Source organism: Ciconia boyciana, chromosome 21 (assembly GCF_034638445.1).
Source record: "Ciconia boyciana chromosome 21, ASM3463844v1, whole genome shotgun sequence".
Taxonomy (NCBI): domain Eukaryota; kingdom Metazoa; phylum Chordata; class Aves; order Ciconiiformes; family Ciconiidae; genus Ciconia; species Ciconia boyciana.
In genome coordinates, this window is record NC_132954.1 from 4,327,314 (window position 1) to 4,345,213 (window position 17,900).

General features: G+C 55.4%; 1 protein-coding gene across 1 annotated transcript; it reads left to right on the forward strand.

The window, feature by feature from the left end:
* Nucleotides 1-1,677: 1,677 nt before the first annotated feature.
* On the forward strand, nucleotides 1,678-6,586 carry PAFAH2 (platelet activating factor acetylhydrolase 2). Its single transcript, XM_072885235.1, has 11 exons — nucleotides 1,678-1,731; nucleotides 1,827-1,932; nucleotides 2,092-2,242; nucleotides 3,576-3,672; nucleotides 3,831-3,899; nucleotides 4,076-4,190; nucleotides 4,990-5,103; nucleotides 5,488-5,579; nucleotides 5,694-5,864; nucleotides 5,985-6,133; nucleotides 6,358-6,586. Exons 2-11 carry the CDS (start codon nucleotides 1,843-1,845, stop codon nucleotides 6,450-6,452), a joined length of 1,143 nt encoding a protein of 380 aa, XP_072741336.1. The 5' UTR covers nucleotides 1,678-1,731; nucleotides 1,827-1,842; the 3' UTR covers nucleotides 6,453-6,586.
* Nucleotides 6,587-17,900: the final 11,314 nt, after the last annotated feature.

Here is a 17,900-nt window from a genome sequence, read left to right on the forward strand (position 1 = left end):
CCAGGGGACACACACAGAGTGACAGCCCCAGGGCCCCACTGAGTGCCCAGCCTGTGCCTCAGTTTCCCCATGCACCCAGGGGACCACGCTGCAGAGCCCGGCATGGGGCTGCGTGCACGGCAGCTTGGTAGGGACGTTTTTTACCAAATCTTTGGATATTTATTTGCCGGGCCTGGCCGGCTCGGCCCCGTGGGGAGTTAATCCCCGGCCACGGAGGGGATTACCACGGGCCCGGGGCCGCCTTAGCTGCAGAAAGCGGATTAACTGAAGGACAGGGAACACGGGGATGGGCAGCGGGAGCTCTGGGGCACGTCTGGGGCTCTGGGGGGGACATGGGGACAGTCCCCAACCCCGAGGGACAGGAACCCAGCCGGGGTGCAGACAGGGACAGGGCAGCCCCGGGGTCAGGGTGCTGCCCGTGGGCATGGCCCCCCACAGCCCCCCACAGAGGGGCCGCGGCTGCGATGGGGTTGGACTGAGGTTGTGCCCCACACTGGGGGCACTGGGAGCTGTGGTTTTGCACTGGTGGGACTGGGAGCTGCATCTTGCATTGGTGGCACTGGTAGCTGTGGTTTTGCACTGGTGGCACTGGGAGCTGTGATGTTGCACTGGGGGCACCGGGACCTGTGATGTTGCACTGGGGGCACTGGGAGCTGTGTCCTGTACTGGTGGCTACTGGGAGCTGTAGTCCAAGTTCATGGGTGGCACTGGGAGCTGTAGCGCAGGGCGCACTGGTGCGTGCTGGGAGCTGTGACCCGGTGCACTGGTGAGTGTGGGGGGGACTGGGGAGGGGGGAATGGGGGATACTGGGTGCTGGGAACTGGGGAGCACAGAGGGAAACTGGGAGCTGGGGGAGCCCTGGGAGCTTGGGAGGGGCACTGGGAGCCGCAGGGGGAGCTGGGGGGGCACTGGGAGCTGGGGGGCACTGGGAGCTGGGGGGAGCACTGGAAGCTGCGATGGTAACTGGGGGGCCTGGGGGGAGCACTGGGAGCTGGCGGGGTAAGTGAGGGCACTGGGAGCTGGGGGGAGCACTGGAAGCTGCGATGGTAACTGGGGACACTGGGGGGAGCACTGGGGGCTGCGGGGAGGGCTCTGGGAGACGGGCACTGGGAAGCACTGGGATCTGTAGTTCAGCTGGGGATACTGGGAGGTGTAGTCCGGGGACCCAAGTGCATACTGGGACGTGTAGTCCCAGGCCAGGGCCATACTGGGAGTTGTGGTTTCTCAGTCCCGGGGGCTGCTGGGAGCTGTAGTTCTGCACTGGGGGGCGTGCAGGGCTGCCTCCCCCCGTGTCCTCAGGGGCTCCCGTGGGTGCTCAGGGCTGGCAGACGTCCATGTCAGCCCCACGCCGACCCCTCGCTTGTGCTCAGCCCCACACCGACCCCTCGCTTGTGCTCAGCCCCGCGCTGACCCCTTGCTCGCACATCCCCTGGGCCACCCCAGCTCTGCAGTGTCCGGCCGTGCTGCCTCTCCCCAGCCCTCGGCATCCCCGGGCGCAGCGGGGGGACAGGGACGGGGACGGCTGCCCCGCAGCAGGGGAGCATTGGGACAGGTCCTGCTGAGCCCCACCTGCCCCGTCGGGCACCCACCAGCCGCCAGCCCCACCGCCCCGCTCCGGCAGCGCCCGGGAGAGAAACCGCAGGGTTTCATCCCTGAGCAGCCCCAAGGGTCTTCGTCCGTGGGAATTCGGTGGCGTGGGAATTGGGAGCCTCGTTTCTCCTCTTGCTGCCGGTGCGTTTGCTGGCGCGGCGCCGGGTGGGATGCCCGGGGTCTGGGCAATGGGAGGGGGGGGGACACACGGACCCTGACCCCGTGCCTCTGCCTAGGCTTGGCCGCGGCAGCATGGGGGGGACGCAGTCGCTGGCGCTGCCCCTGGGGAAGGGACCTCACCACGTGGGCTGCGCAGATGTCATGGTGGGCCACACACGGCAGGTACGGGATGGGGACAGGGATGGGGACGGGGACAGGTTTCCATGGACAGCAGGGTGGCTGCAGCCAGCCGGGATTTGCAAGGGCTGAGCTCACTGAGGACATGGCCACCGCTGCTCCGTGCTGTCCCCACCATGTCCTCCCTTCTCCTCTCTCCCGCAGGGGCTTTTCCTCCGCCTCTTCTACCCCTGCCTGCCCCGGGCAGGGGCCGAGCGGCCGCTCTGGATCCCACGCTACGAGTACTGCGGCGGGCTGGCCGACTTCGCCCACCGCAGCCGGCGCTGGTGTGCGCCCCTGCTCGGCATCGCCTTTGGTAAGGGGGTGGCCAGCACCCCGTCCCCCATCCCGGGTGCTCCCCTATCTCCTGGGCATCCGCTCCCTTAGCAGGGTTCAAGGACGCTGTGGTGGGTTGACTGTGCCCACCAAAGCCGCTCTGTCACTCCCCTCCTCAGCTGGACAGGGGAGAGAAAATAGAACAAAAGGCTCGTGGGTTGAGATACGGACAGGGAGAGATCACTCAGCAATTACTGTCACGGGCAAAACAGACTCGACTTGGGGAAAATTAAGTTAATTTATTACCAATCAAATCAGAGCAGGATAATGAGAAAATAAAAACTAAATCGGAAAACACCTTCTCCCCACCCCTCCCTTCTTCCCGGCCTCAACTTCACTCCCGATTTCTCTCCCTCCTCCCCGCCAGCGGTGCAGGGGGACAGGAATGGGGACTGCGGTCAGCTCATCACACGTTGTCTCTGCCGCTCCTTCCTCCTCACGGGAGGACTCCTCGCACTCCTCCCCTGCTCCTGCGTGGGGTCCCTCCCCCGGGAGACAGTCCTCCACGGACTTCTCCAGCGCGAGTCCTTCCCACGGGCTGCAGTTCTGCACGAACTGCTCCAGCGTGGGTCCCTTCCATGGGGCGCAGTCCTTCAGGAGCAGACTGCTCCAGCGTGGGTCCCCCACGGGGTCACAAGCCCTGCCAGCAAACCTGCTCCAGCCTGGGCTCCTCTCTCCACGGGGCCACAGGTCCTGCCAGGAGCCGGCTCCAGCGTGGGCTTCCCACGGGGTCACAGCCTCCTTCGGGCACCCACCTGCTCCGCGTGGGGTCCTCCATGGGCTGCAGTGGAGATCTGCTCCACCGTGGACCTCCACGGGCTGCAGGGGACAGCCTGCCTCACCATGGTCTTCATCAGGGGCTGCAGGGGAATCCCTGCTCCGGTGCCTGGAGCTCCTCCTGCCCCTCCTTCTTCACTGCCCTTGGTGTCTGCAGAGCTGTTTCTCTCACATATTCTCACTCCTCTCTCCAGCTGCTGTTGTGCAGGGTTTTTTCCCCCTTCTTAAATAGGTTATCACAGAGGGCTACCCCCATCGCTGATGGGCTCGGCCTTGGCCAGCGGCGGGTCCGTCTTGGAGCCGGCTGGCACTGGCTCTGTTGGACATGGGGGAAGCTTCTAGCAGCTTCTCACAGAAGCCACCCCTGTAGCCCCCCGCTACCAAACCCTTGCCACGCAGACCCAATACAGACACCAAGCCTGTCCCCGTGCTCAGGGGAGCTGGGTGGCAGGGACGGAGCCGAGCAGGGACCCGCTGCAGCAGCAGCACCCCAGTCCTGTCCCCCCGCTTTTCCTGGGGGTTTCTCTTCCCCGCAGGCTCCTGCAGCGTGCCGGTGAGCTGGAACGGGCCTTTCAAGCCCTGCAGCAGCGGGTACCCACTGATCATCTTCTCCCACGGCCTGGGAGCCTTTCGGTAGGATGGTCCCCGAGCAGGGCTGGGGGTGCTGAGCCCCTGCTCAGGGCCAGAGCCAGGACGGGGACCCGGGGTCCTGGGCCCCCCGCGGCCCCGCTCGGGTCTGCCTTGCGTTGGCGGGGCAGCCCTGACCCCGCTCCCCGCCGGCTCCCTGGCAGGACCCTGTACTCCTCGGTCTGCTCGGAGCTGGCGTCCCGGGGCTTTGCGGTGGCAGCTCTGGAGCACAGGTGGGTGCGCCGGTCCCCGCTGAATTTGGCAGCCTTGAGGGGCGAGCGATCCCGCCAGCATCTCCCACGCGGCTCGCCATCTGCCAGCCGGGCAGGACGGGGCTGGCAGGGCATCGTGCCCCGGGGAGCTGCCGGTGCCCCCTGCGATGCGGCTGCCTGCCCTCCTGCTGCTGCAGGGACCATTCTGCCTCCCTGACGTATTTCTGCACGGCGGAGGCTGGGAGAGAGGAGTGGATCCCCTACCGACGGGTGCCCCAAGGGCAGAAGGAGTTTTATTTCCGAAATAAGCAGGTACCAGGATAGGGGGTTAAGGGTGGGCAACCTGGGAGGCTTGCAAGCCAAGCTGGCCCCCTGTGCCTGGGCTCTCCATCTCCTGCCCTTCCCAAACTTGTACCGCCGCGATGCTGGGGCTGAGCTTTCTCCTTGCAAGCTGAGAAAAATCTGTTCAACCTGTTTATCTCTGTTTCATGGGGTTTCTCTGTCCGGCTCCAGCTGACCCTGGCAGGAGCCAGGCTGGGCTTTGCCGCATCCCCGGATGCTTAACGACACCTGCACCCTGGGGAGAAACGGGCTCCCTGCCCAGCCCAGCACCGCGGGCTGGCAAGGCTCCGGACCGGCTGCTGGGTTTGTTCACGCTCTGATTTTTGTCTCTCCAGGATTACCCCAGACAGCTGCTAGCTGGGGAGCAGGAAGGTTTCTTGCTGAGCCAGCTTCCCCCCTGCTCATTTCTGCCTTATTTAAAAGGACAACATTGAGTCGAGATTTGTTGTAGAAAAGCTCTCTAGGAAACGTCGTGGTTGGAGGTGCTTTTGGCAGTCTTAAATCACCGCCCAGCCTCTTATTTTTGTGTCTGCGCTGCCTCATGGCGCATTGCACAAACAAGGGCAACAGTTTTCCTATAAAGATGAACCCGTGAGCATAAATGTGGAGGGTGAATGAGAAATAAATTGTAAATAGAGAGAAAGGTTGCATCTGAGCGCTGCGGTTTTAGAGGGACGAGCGTGGGGGGGTGTCGGGGGGAGGATCTGGCCCCAAACTCGCGGGGTAGAGGAGCTGGGTTAACGGGGGAGGGGGCAACTCTCGCTCCCAGGTTCATCAGAGAGCGGAGGAATGCGTGCGAGCGCTCCGGCTCTTCGAGGACATCGGCAGTGGTAAATCTGTCCCGAACGTCCTCCACCAGGACTTTGATCTCTCCATGCTGAAGGTATCTGGGTCTGTCTGCGCTGAAGGACCAGCCAGGGGAATCGTTTGGCTGATGGGGGGGTCTGGGTGCCCTTTGCTGGCAGGATCAGTCCTTGTTGTGTGAGACTTTTCCTCCTGGGACAAGCAGGGTCTGTGCAGAGCCACAGCCTTCCATGTCTCAGCTTCTTGGTGCCTCTCTTCTCCTTTTTCTCCCCTGTGCATGCCGGGGAAGCCGGGTCCCATTGCACCGGCGGTGAAAACGGGACCTGGTGTCCCTTGCAGAGGGCAGAGCAGTGGGGCTTTGCCGATCTTCTTCCCTTGGCTTTTTCTTCCCTCGGCTTCTTCTTCCCTCATTAGGGACCTTCTGCAGTGAGGTACAGGCTCCTCAGCCTTCTCCTTTTTGCAGGACAGCATTGATCTGACCAAAGTCGCTGTCATGGGCCATTCCTTCGGCGGGGTGACAGCAGTGCTGGCCTTGGTGAAAGAGCCCGGCTTCAGGTAAGCCGCAGCAGGGACGAGACGCCGCAGGAAGCTCCGGGGACACATGGCTCATCCCGGTGGGAAGGGAAGCCGTGACGTGGGTGGCAGCGCTGGGTGTCCGTCCTGCTGCAGGTGCGCGGTGGCTCTCGACGCCTGGATGTTCCCCCTGGAGAACGCGCTGTACCCGGAGGTGCCCAAGCCCGTGCTCTTCATCAACACCGAGAAGTTCCAGACACCAGAAAGCATTGCCAAAATGAAGAGGCTGAGCTCCAGAAACAGCCAGACGAAGATTATAACCGTCCTGTGAGTCAGGGGCTGGGGACACCCACCCGCCGGTACCCTCCTGGGAACACCTACAAGCTGTGTCCCAGCAGGAGGACCTCTCCCCAGCTCTCACTGAAGCAGATCCCTTCCCTGTCCCAGGGGATTGGTGCACCAGAGCCAGACTGACTTCACCTTTCTCACCGGGAAGCTCATCAGCCGCATCTTCGGTGTGAGGGGGACCCTCGACCCCTACAAGGGTCTGGACATCACCAGCCGGGCGGCTCTGGCCTTCCTGCAAAGGCATCTCAGTACGGCATGGGGTGGAGGGCACGTTGGCCAGGGGCTCGGGAGGGAGTGAGAGCTCCCCCGCTTGCCGGGGGCTGCGGGGCAGCCGCTGCCTCCCTGGGCTTGGGTTTGGTGCTTCCCAACCCATTGCACAAAGCAAAGGGGTCCCGTGGCTGCTGCTCCTTTATGCCTGGAGCCAGGCTGATAATGGCTGTAGTAACCCTGTCACCATCTCTGCCCCGGGCAGACCTGGAAGAGGAGTTCGATCAGTGGGACAACCTCCTCGAAGGCATCGGAGACTCGGTTGTTCCAGAAGCACCGTTCTGCCGCTCCAAATTGTAGCCTGCTCCGAGGCCGCCGGCCAGAGCCAGGTACCAGGAACGCGGCTGCTTCTTGTCCAAAATGAGCCGTGCAGGAGCCAACAAGGGCAGGAGGACCCATGGGGAGAGGAGGACCTGGGGACCACGGTCATAAGATGTCTGGGGGCTGGGGTGCTCACCGAGCATGCCAGGAGAGCCCTCCCTGCTCAGGCGCTGCCTGCAGTGGCTGCTGCCTGCAGCGAGGGCTGTGGGGCTAAGGGAATAAAATCCCTGGAGTCAAAGACCGAGTTGGCTGTCACACGGGCCCGAAGTGACACCTTTCTTGCACGCAGCGGGTAGGTGGGCATCGGTCCCTCGCTGGGCCTGGCTGGATCTGCTGCAGCTGTGGCACATCTGGCAGGAGCAGGCGGGGGGGTCATTCGCCGTGGGTTGGGGGTAGTTCCGCCATGGCCGAAAGAACCAGCGCAAAGAGATGCAGCGTCAGGGCTCCAAGCACAAAGGTAGTGAAAATCTTATCGTCGTCCTGGAAAGCTGGCCAGATCGCTGACTCCACGCTTAAAATCTGGGGGGAGAAAGAAAGAGGATGGTTTTAAACAAGGGGCTGGCTGGAAGTATTTCTGAGCACCCGAGCAGTGCAGGGATGTGAAACGGGGACTGAGATCGGCCCTGGGGACGGAAGGAAAAACAGCCCAGCCTGGTTTTGCAGCATGAAAAGCAACGCTGCTGCAAAGAGGCACATGCTGGTGGTGGGAATAAGGCACTTTGGAAGTACCTACAGCACATTCCTGGGTAACATGAGAGACGTTAGAGCAAGAGGTGCTTTTTAAGGGGGGGTCTGATCCTCAGCCATCCCGAGCAGGGCTGAAGCCAGCAGAGCTGCATGGATTTACCCCACCGGAGACCCTCCCCAGGGTCCTTGCTGGCACTGCGGCAGGAGAGGCGGCAGGCAATCCTGGACACGCCGCTTCGGCAGCTGCTGGGAACGTCCGGGCTCCTGGCACACCATCTGCTTTTGCATTGTCCCCGCCGCCGGTGGCGCGGCATTCCTGCTGGGGGACGCACGGGGGGACGGCAGCAGCAGCCCTGGCTTTGCTTCACCTCCTGCCATCGCAGAGAGAAGCTGCTGCAGACGACAGCGCCCGGTGCCGTGCGGAGGCAGGATTTCCTGGGGTGCCGAGGCTGGAGGAGCAGGGGTTTGGGTGGCACGTGCTATTCCTCACCCAGTGACAGCAGGTGACATGGGTGCCAGCAAAGCCCTTCTCCCAGGGGAAGAAAGGGGAATGGAAAAGCAGCATCGCACTCCGCCAGTGCCCGAGTTGTTTGTGTCACCGTGACCGCCACGTCCTGGCCTTGCTGGTGGCCCCTGGCCCCTCTTAGTCGAGGGCGAGTCGTAGGGCTGGGGATGCTCCGGGATGGCGTGGGGGGAAGGCGCAGCGCTGTGCAGCAGCAGAGAGGACATCTTTCAGTGTCTCCTCCGCTCTCCAGTGACACAAAGGACTGATGTGAACATGACCACAAGACCCCGGTGCTTTGGAGGCTTCCAGATTTTTTTTTTTTTTTTTTCATTGTTTTACACCTAAAGCACCATTTCTAGCCCTGGGAACAGGCTGGGGTGTGACAACCCAGGGATCCTCAGAACCGCTCTGTTGAGATGCTGAGGGTGGGTGGGGGACATTCAAGGTCGATGTCTGCGATGAATCTGAGTCGTGTGGGCGAGCCCGGGGGGGGCAGAGCCCATCAGGTCCCATTTTAACAGTGAGAGACAGTGACTGGTGCAGAAATCAAATCCCATTTTCCTCCCCGAATTAGCACGGCCAGGGATCTGCGCTGGCAGTTCCAGGGGAGCAGCCTGGTCGTGGCTCCAGCACGGCACAGCTGAGGCAGGCTATAAATTCTGCAAGACTCTTATGTAAAGGTTTTTGGGAAGGGGGTGGCAGAAACCCACTGACTTCAGAGGGTGACTCTGACATTCGTTAACCCTTCGGCTCACAGAAAGCTGCTTATTCCCATCCCCACTGCCCGTGGGGCTGGGGGAGCGGGGAAGCGGGCAGATGTCCTTCTGCCTGGCCCTGCATCCCTTTGCTCCCCGCTCCAGAGCCAGGCTCTGCGCCTGGGACCGCATTCCCAATTGTCTTTGTGCCTCTGGAGGAAACCCCGTCAGAAGAAAGAGGAGAATTCAAAAAAGCCCCGGCGTCACTTGGGCAGGGCAGACACCCTCTTTCCTCCGCTCCATCGGCCCCTCTCTGCTCTCTGTGGGATGTGGTGGTGCAGGAGCCCTCTCCGAGTGTTTTCCTACTTCACTGACTTGCTGCATCTGCTTTAAAATCCAGCCCGGAGCCATCTCTTCAATCAGGCTCCCCTTGCAAGCAGCGCTTTCCTCCAGATCCCCATTACGTGCTCCAGCCTTGAGGCCGGAGGCAGCGTGCATGAAAGATGTGGCACAAAGCCCCGGCATAGCATGCGAGGAAGGTGTTTTCCCCACGTCCCAGCTTGCTCGGATTGCTTTGCTGGGCCTGAGAGGTCGGAAAGAAAGGGGCTGGGACAGCTCTGCCGGAGCCAGCGTTTCCCAGGCCACCCATGGGCAGGGACAGAGCATCGTTCCCTGCCACCCGCCCGGGGCCAGCGACCGGAGGGGAGACCCCTCCGGTTTTTGGGGTGGCCCAGGCTGCTCCAGGCTTGCCTGTGCCACGCTGGAAGGTTTTCTGGCAAAAAAGCAGGAGTTAAGGGTTAGCCTGGTACGCGATCTGCCACAGCAGCCCACCAGCACCAGCTCTTGGTTGCTGTGTCCTTACAACGCAGAGGTTGGGGTTTGGATGTGAACTAGCCGGGTTTTATACCCGTAAATCCCCCGTGTTTTATCCACAGAGGGATTTTGCTTCTCAGGGACGTGGGAAGGAAACACCGACTCTGTTACCTCGGGGATGTCGGCATCCGGGGCACCCACCTGCAGGTTGGCAGCCCAGCCATCCCCTGCCCTGGAGGGTTGTGCGTTGGAAAGAACTCACTTCCAGCCAAGCATTTCAATGTGTCTGATCTGCTTTAATATTCAAACCGGTGGCTTTAAAAATAAAAAAAAAAACCCGCTGCCCATTTATATTCCCCTCACAGCTGTGCTTGCAGCATGGCTGGGGTATGAATGGACACATTCCTCTTACCCACGGCTTATCTCCACAGAGCAACCTCCGCTCTCCGACCGGCTTCGGCTTCAAAGCTTTCCACTCTCCAGGCTCGGGGATGAAATCTGACAGTGTCAGCACAGACCCGGCTTGGAGCTCTTAGTACCTTAGAGCTGAGAGTCTTCTTCTCATCCTCCCCACCCCCAGCTCGTCCTGCCTGTGGCTCCCTCCCTCCTGGGAAGCCCCTTCCAGCCGGCAGATCCCTCCCCATCCCGCCGCACATGCATGCGGCAAACGGGAGTTACCAGCTCCAGCCTGCCGCAGCATTTGCTGCTGCTTAGAAAAAAACCTCATTTACTCAATTGAAGCTTCCCTGTTCATTTAATTAATGCAAATTGAGACATGTGTTAAAACCTCCTTGTAATTACCGTAGCACTTACTGTTGTGGGGTTTTTTTTTCCTTTTTCTTGTATTTTTAAGGAAAATACTAAGGCCTGGAGTCACAACAGCTTATAAAGGTCCACGGCCCTGCAAGCTGAGCCCAGTGCATGCAGTGAGAACCGCACGAGCTCTAGTAGAGCAGTCCGGCCGTGGGCTGCGATACCAGCCCCAAAGACCAGCGCGGATGCAGGTGCAGTGCTGACCCCGCTCCTAACCCAAACCCGAGCAGCACCCTCTTGAGCAGAGTTCCTTAAGATTCCTTTGATTGGTGAGTATATGCTTATTTTTATGTTGATCTTTCTATTGGCAAATCAAAACTTTGCTCTGGGTGACGTTCCAAAGCAAAATCGAGTTTCTTAATCTCCGAAGCGAATTGTTATCATCTAATGCATCGGCTTCCAGGCTGCCTTGAGCTGGAAACCCCGGATGCTCGCAGTCACGAGGGATTCAGCTCAACATTGTCATCTTCCCAAGCACCAGTTCCTCCTGTGCTGGGTTACAGGGCAGGACCAGGGCTTTGCCGGGCGGGCAGACCCTTAGGATTCAGCGCAGGGCACGTGCTTGCTAGCTTCAAGGTGCAGTGCTGCAGGGCTGGGCTGTAGGCGTGATGCTTGCTGAGTTCCCTGGCCTTCAAAATGCAATGCCGTGGGCCAAGAGGGCTCCTGTTCTCTCAGCCAGCGGCATCGAGGGTATTTTGAGGGCACAACTGTTTTTTTGACAGTTTTCACTCTGCAGTAGAAGCCCCATTTCAGGCTGGAGCAGTCTCTTGCTGACTCTAGAGATGATTCCTGAATGAACAGGGGAAAAAAGGGCTGAGAAAGGAAACGGAGGTGCTGGAGGAGAAAAGGGGCGGCGTGAGGTCTCTCTAGTTCCAGGCTACTCCGAAAAAGCCCCTGAAACAGATTGGAGGGATCGCTTTTGGTCAATATCCAGATTTCCCCCATTTTAGGAAGGACAGGCTGAGCTCAGCCCCGTGGATGCCGGCTCCTGCTTTGCACCCGAGCGAGCACGGTGGTGGGGGAGAGTGAAGGGACTGGGCGAGGCGGGGACCCCAAATGTCCCATCCTCCTTTTTAACCCTTTGGCTTACGTCTTCACCCCGGACCGGGGTGTGGGGAGGTGCTGAGACTGTCAGCACCCCTCCCCGGGTGACATGGTGGCACCGGACCCCCCCAGCCCATCAGCTTCAGGATGCCTTCGTCTCCTTGCACTGATAGCGGCTCTCTAACGACGTTCATCGCGCAAGGCCCGGGTTGGGGTTTTTTGTGTGTTTGGGTTTTTTTTAAATTGAAATGAAGCACTTACGTTGGCAATCGCAACATCAGCATGTCTCTCCGGGTATTGATTTTAGCGTACGGCAGCAGTTTGCTGGTTTATTGCATAAAGACAGAGATGTGTTTTTCCTCCAGAAAGGCTGGCTTTGTTTGCCTGTTCTCACAGCTGCAGTGGATGTGTCTGGTCTTTTTTCTTTTAATATATATATTGATCTATTATGAACTCAAATTAGTGGGGGAAAACGGGATCAAACAGCACTGAGCAAATGTTAAGTGCAGGTATTGTTTCCATGCTGGTATTGCTGAGCGGTTACAGGCAGCGGGTGAAGAGCCAGCGGGACGGAGCAGGAATTAACCCATTTTGATGCAGAATTGTTGGTGGAGATGAGAGGGGAACTGCTTATTCTCCTGAGAGGATCTGAAGTGCGAAAGCATAGATCTGGACCTCCTTTACCGACTGAAGTCAAAAGGTGCCATAAAAAAACCCCCAGACTTGTTTCCTCAGCTCACAAATCCTGTGGGAAGAGGCATGTTTTATCCTGCCCATGGTATCTGACAGATCTCGGCCATACACAGCACCTATAGATATTGCCACAGAAAAATTAGCTGTGGCTGTTGCACTGGGCAGGTCAGGACCTCGTGCGTTACCTGAGCGTGGGGTTGGATGCAAGGAGGGGGGGACGCTTCAAAATCCTGCCTTTTGATCTGAATTCAACCTTGCGCTGTCCATCTGAAGCAAGCCAGGCACTTGAGAATTGCGAGCCCACCTGCTCCCCAGGCGGCAGATCGCTGTGAAAAATAAAACCTGTTACCATTTGGCTGCGCACTGATTTTGTCAGTGAAATAGCTTGGATAGCAAGCGGCCCGAGAGCTCTGCATTGAGCATTATTTTCAAATTTGCTCTTAGTGGGAACAGGCTCAGTCTGGGGGCTGTTACAAGCTCATGCATATTGTTTATTTGACATTGGGGAAGTCATATTCCTTTAAGAGGATTTCCATCCCTGAACTCCTCCCATCATGACACTTCCAAGCTACATTTTGTCTCGAAAGGGTGAGAGTATTTTTAACTATATCACGCCAGGGAAGTATTAATAGCACAATAGGCTTGCTGAGCTGCTGGTAGAGCTGAATCCATATTTTAAATTCAAGGAACTAATTAGGAACTGGGGAATAATTAGTGCTATACCCAGCTTTTCTTTCCCCCCACTTCATTTTCAAAGAGCCAAAGCAATGTCTTCACTGGAATCTTCTATGGCTGTTGAATATTTTATGGCTTCCTTATGCATTGCTATTCCATGTGGTTGTCAAAATCATGCTGTCTCCTTTGCTCTATCCCAGCTGAAATGGCTGACTCTGACACTTTTGAAATCTAATTAGTGCATCTCTTGTTGGCTCACACGCAAAAAAAACCCCATAAACCCTTTCTTCGTGCTTCTCTCCCAGCCACTCGCTATCGCTGGGTAATGCAGCTCTGTGCAGCGCAGTTATTTTTGAACCCTTGGCAGTGAGTTGTTTACGGGCTTCCTTGAATAGCAAAGCTCTTGGTGCTCCATATGGGAAATGCAAATTCGTGGACTCCGGTTGGGAGCAGAAAGGGAAAAGCAGCGAGGGTGCAGAGAAATGGGTTGAGGTTCCCGGCTCGGTTAGGAGCTATGGGAGCAAGGAGAGGGGGGGAAGCAACGCAAGGGGATCTCCAGGCCAGCTTTCGTTGGGTGTTTCTGGATGTAGTGGAGGTGGGAGCCAGCATCCACATGGATCTGTCCTTATATGTGTCAGGTAGCTCCCAGGAGAGCACAACTGCACATTAGTGTCTTGGAGGATCTGCTGGTGCCGTGAAGAAAACAACCAGCTCTGAAATTGTACCCACTGTTGGGAGTGTCTGTGATAGCTCTCCTCGGTGTGAAGCCTCTGGTCTCTAATAATAGTTGGGCTTGTGCTGAAGCCTTTTCCTCACTCTTGCCTCTCCCCAGCCATCTGTTTTCAAGAAACTTGTGGAATTCATGTCACTGAGCTCTTATCCGTATTTATCGGAGGGGCAGAGACTGGCTCATAAAGCTAAAAGCTGGGAGAGAAGACTAGTCAGAGCTACAGAAGTAGTTTGATCATGTAAAACCTCATTTTCTTAGGAAACAAAGAACGAAAAACATGCCAGGAGATCTACCAGCAGGCTGGGAAGGGAATTCTGCTGTTCCTTTGCCCAGGGTGAATCAAAGGCAGAGATCACTATTTAGGAGAAAGACCAGATCTCGTTCAGCATCTTGGTTGCAGCCAGGATGAAGGTGCCCACGTGTGGGTACCGCAGCCGCTGCCATTACTTTAGGGTCTGCCGCCATTTCAGTGTGTTGGAGAATTTTTTGCAAGGAGAGCAGAGTGCTTGTGGGGCCCTCACCTTTAGTTCATTAGAAGCTTACGTTATTTTTCTACTCTAGAGCCTTGTCAGCCCTCATCACGATAGTATTTGGATATAATGCAGTACAGTGCTATGACTGCATTTGAAGAGGTGAGTATGACATTTCAGGGTTATATTGCCCCGATAACAAAGCAATTAATTTATATTTTCTTGCTGCAGGTGCAATCGCCATCTCTTTTACTTGTCTCATTTTATGGAGGAATTAAGTGAGTTCGAGTGAATTTCTCAAAACACAAACTAGCAATAGAAGCCAGGCACCCTGTCTGATTCGAAAAAATTAAATTATTTCCAACAGCACATTGGCAAGTGCAAATTTATTCCAAAGGGAACATTTTCTTAATGGTGTTTTTCAGTATAAATATAGTATCAGCCTAAACACCTCCAGTAAACAAATATCAATTACCTTAAACATTTCTTGCCTGTGGAAGAGCTTTCATTGTGAGGTAGACACTCCCTAAAAGCCTTGTTTTATTCTTCATTTCCGTGGACTCCTCGACCGTGTTTGGATTAAAATGTATTTTTATCTGAAGATCAACGAGACCTTTGCAGCCACTAATTTTCCTTGCGAGACCTTTGTCGGGCAGCAGCACGTCAGTACAGCCAGCGTGAAGATGGGTAAGCTGCGGTGCAGAGAAAAATTTGCTGAAGGTTAATACAAAGGCTGAGAAACATGGATAGAAATAAATCTTTTAGCCCTTCTCTCTACCTCTGAGTACAAGTTTCTTTTAAATTACTGTCTCTTCCAGCAGGTTATTTATTAAATCAGTTAAACTGATTGACTCAGGTCAAATAGCGTATTGGATTTCTAGTTTTAAAAAGAACTTCACTAATGCAGTGACTGTTACCCGTCTTGGGAAATACTTGCTAATATTACTTACCAAGGTGCTTTAAAACATTATCTGGTTAACAAATAAGCTGTCAGTCCATCCACCGTGGGTGCTTAAGGGTGGCAATTTAATACTCAGAAAGCACATTTTCTTATTGGAGATTAAATATTTTTGCAAGTTAAAAGAGCTGCCGTGGGCTGAGTTGTCACCTAATTATGTCAGTCTCTTTGTGGGATATTTTGATAAGCACATCAGAGGAGACGCTTTAATCTTTATGCTAAATCTGATCACGTCACGTCCTAAATTCACACGTACAAGGAGTCCTCCCGATGAGACCTTGACTTATCTGTTTCACTGAGAGCAGAGCCCTTTGAACTGAAGCCAAGGGGCCTCGTGTTTTGTCTGTGCCGAGAACGAGCCCCCCTTGAGCAACCGGTGGGCAGTTACAGCTGGGGCTGCGAGTTGCACGAGAGCAACGATTTTAAGTGGGTGCAGTTATCACCGGTTCAGGTGCATCATAGCCGCTGACCCTGAGAGTAGGTCGTATTCCTAATTTATAGAGCCTTTGTCCCTTTCTACTCTGGGAATATCTTCTGCAGGTTCTGCTGTGGTCCTTTATTTTCCTCGAGATGATTTCTCGAGATTTCCTCGAGATTTATTTTCATCTGACTGATGTTAGATTTGGACTTGAAATGGTATCTTCCTTCTCGAACCCTGTTTTGGGGCTAAATAGTGACGTGTTGGAGGAAATTTCTCGTACTGGTGCTTGCTCTTTTTTTGGAAAAACTGGGATTATAGCAAAAAGCTTTTGTTGGTGATAAGGAATCCAGTAGACAAAAACTACCGCAGCCACAGGCTGCTAGGCTTGACGAAAGAAGGGTCTGTTTAGAATCGCAGTAAATGTGTCGATAAACACAAATCAAATGCAAATTAAATAAAAGCTTTTCATATACTCCATTCTCCTTGCGATCAGACAAAAATAAATGCCACATAAACAAACGAGTTTTATGAAACATTCCAAAAATAAAACCACTCTTACAACGAGGCCAAAAATGAGATCGTCTCCGTGCCTTTCCAGCTGCTAAGAGCTGTTATTTCTCTTTGTATCACAATAATGCTCAAAGATTTCGGTTTAAATTGAAACCAGTTGTGGCAGGTGCGGTAAAGAGGTTGCTAAAGAGTCTCAACCTAAGTGACATGGCATGGAAAATGTCAGAGCTGAGAACAGAGCCCGAATCTGATTCCCAGCTCAGTGCCTCTCGTCAATAAACCGTGTTGCCTCTTACATAGGAGAGTTCTTATCTCAAAGAAATGTTTTTGGCTTTAAAGCCAACCTGCAAAAGAAGGTAAGTTACATTCTGTTCTTTTTTTTTTTCCCTCTCTCTTTCTTTTTTCTTGTCCCTGTGAGAAGCCCAGGAAATAAGATGGAAAGCGCTGAGAACAGACCCTGCATGACTCGTAGTTTTATCTCAGCCTGCATCCCTTCTTCAAAAGCGGTAAATGATATTTCATCATCATCTCTCCGGGGGGTGAGGACTGACTAAAGGCAGTCACACAGGTACCAAACAAAAAGCCGCAAGCCCGGGAAGCCTTGTTTCCTCTGGGAAATCCTGAGATCATCCCAGGATAAGCTCATTGATTTTACTAAAAAGCATTAATATTAAAGCATGCAACACACTGTTGATCTACATGGATGATAATTAATAAATGATAAAGTAAAACACAGGCTGGTGGCATGGTCTCTTGGCTGCTTTGTCTTCCAGCAACATCTAATGCAATTTAATCCAAGCACTCAAGATGTTTCATTTAAAAACACGTGTGTCGTATGTGATATCTATGCACATACCGCTGGTATTGAGCCAGGAACCCCATGAATGTACCAGGCATGATGCTGAAGGGCCAAGCAGCCAAACCATTTTGAATCTGAAATCCCTTCAGTCCCACAAAAAGGGTTCTACCATGCTGCTGGAAAATGGCTCTTCCCATGCCCAGCGAGCCACTCCAGCAGAAACCTCTCCCAATTCTAGCAGCTCGGCGGCTGGATGTGGTTTCCATGGAAATAGACGTCAGATCAGCAAAAAACAGGGCAAGCGTTTAAAATAATCTCTGTTTTGAAAGCTTTATGCGTTTCTGTCACAATATTAACCTTCCTCAAGGTAGGATTTTTTTTTTTTGGTGCAAAATCCTTGTTTTTAAGAGTGTGCACAAGGGTGGGTCCCCTCAGAAAAGTCCTTTCTTTGGTATTGAAGGTACGGAGACGGCTGTGCTGGGCTTGCATCGCAGCAGAAGATTTGTGCCGTTCTCCAGCCATCTGCCTTTTGTGCGTATTGACTCTTGGTGTAACTCAAGTGACTGTAGCACGGAAACTACCACGGGAATCGTACCGAAGTCATTTGTACGGAACATGCGAAAATGCAGCCAGTTCATTTAAAGGACATTTCCGAGCGAACCACTTACCTACGCTTGGCAATAGCGTTATCTTGGGAAGGGAACTGCTCACAATGCAGCCCCCAGGACAAGGATGGATCGTCTTTACACGGCCATTATGTACATACTGAGGAATCTGCATGAATGATGGCTTTTCTGGACGTGCTTTGACTTGCTGATGTCACCCCAAAGGAGAGGGTGGCCATGTGGCTGTCCCCCAAAACACACTCCCGGGGGCTGTGGGGCCAATGCATTGTCAGACCCGCAGATCCTCTTTGGGTTTGGCCTGTGGTGGCTGTGACCCTGAAGTGAGCAAAGGAACATGGTGGTCATCTTGATGATGACCAAGAGCCCTGAGGTTATCGTGGCCCTGAGATAACTGACCAGCCCTGAGGTGACCATGCGCTCAGGTAGACGACCATGGCCCTGAGGTGACTGTGGCCCCAGTGTAAGTGGTGATGACCCTCAGGTGACTGTGGCCACGAGGTGACCAAGGGCCCTGAGGTAGGTGACCATGGCCCTGAGGTGACCATGGCCCTGAGGTGATCCAGGGCCCTGAGGTGATCCAGGGCCCTGAGGTAGGTGACCATGGTCCTGAGGTGACCATGGCCCTGAGGTGATCCAGGGCCCTGAGGTAGGTGACCATGGCCCTGAGGTGACCATGGCCCTGAGGTGATCCAGGGCCCTGAGGTAGGTGACCATGGCCCTGAGGTGACCATGGCCCTGAGGTGAACCAGGGCCTTGAGGTAGGTCACTGTGGCCCTGAGGTGATGGCCCTGAAGTAAGTGGCCATGGCCCTGAGGTGATGATGGCCCTGAGGTAAGTTGCCGTGGCCCTGAGGTGACCAAAAGCCCTGAGGTAGGTGGCTGTGGCCCCGAGGTGACCAAGGTCCCTGAGGTGGGTGACTACGGTCCTGAGGTGACCGTGGCCCTGAGGTGAGCGGCCAGCCCCCAGGCAACCATTTGAGCCACAGCTC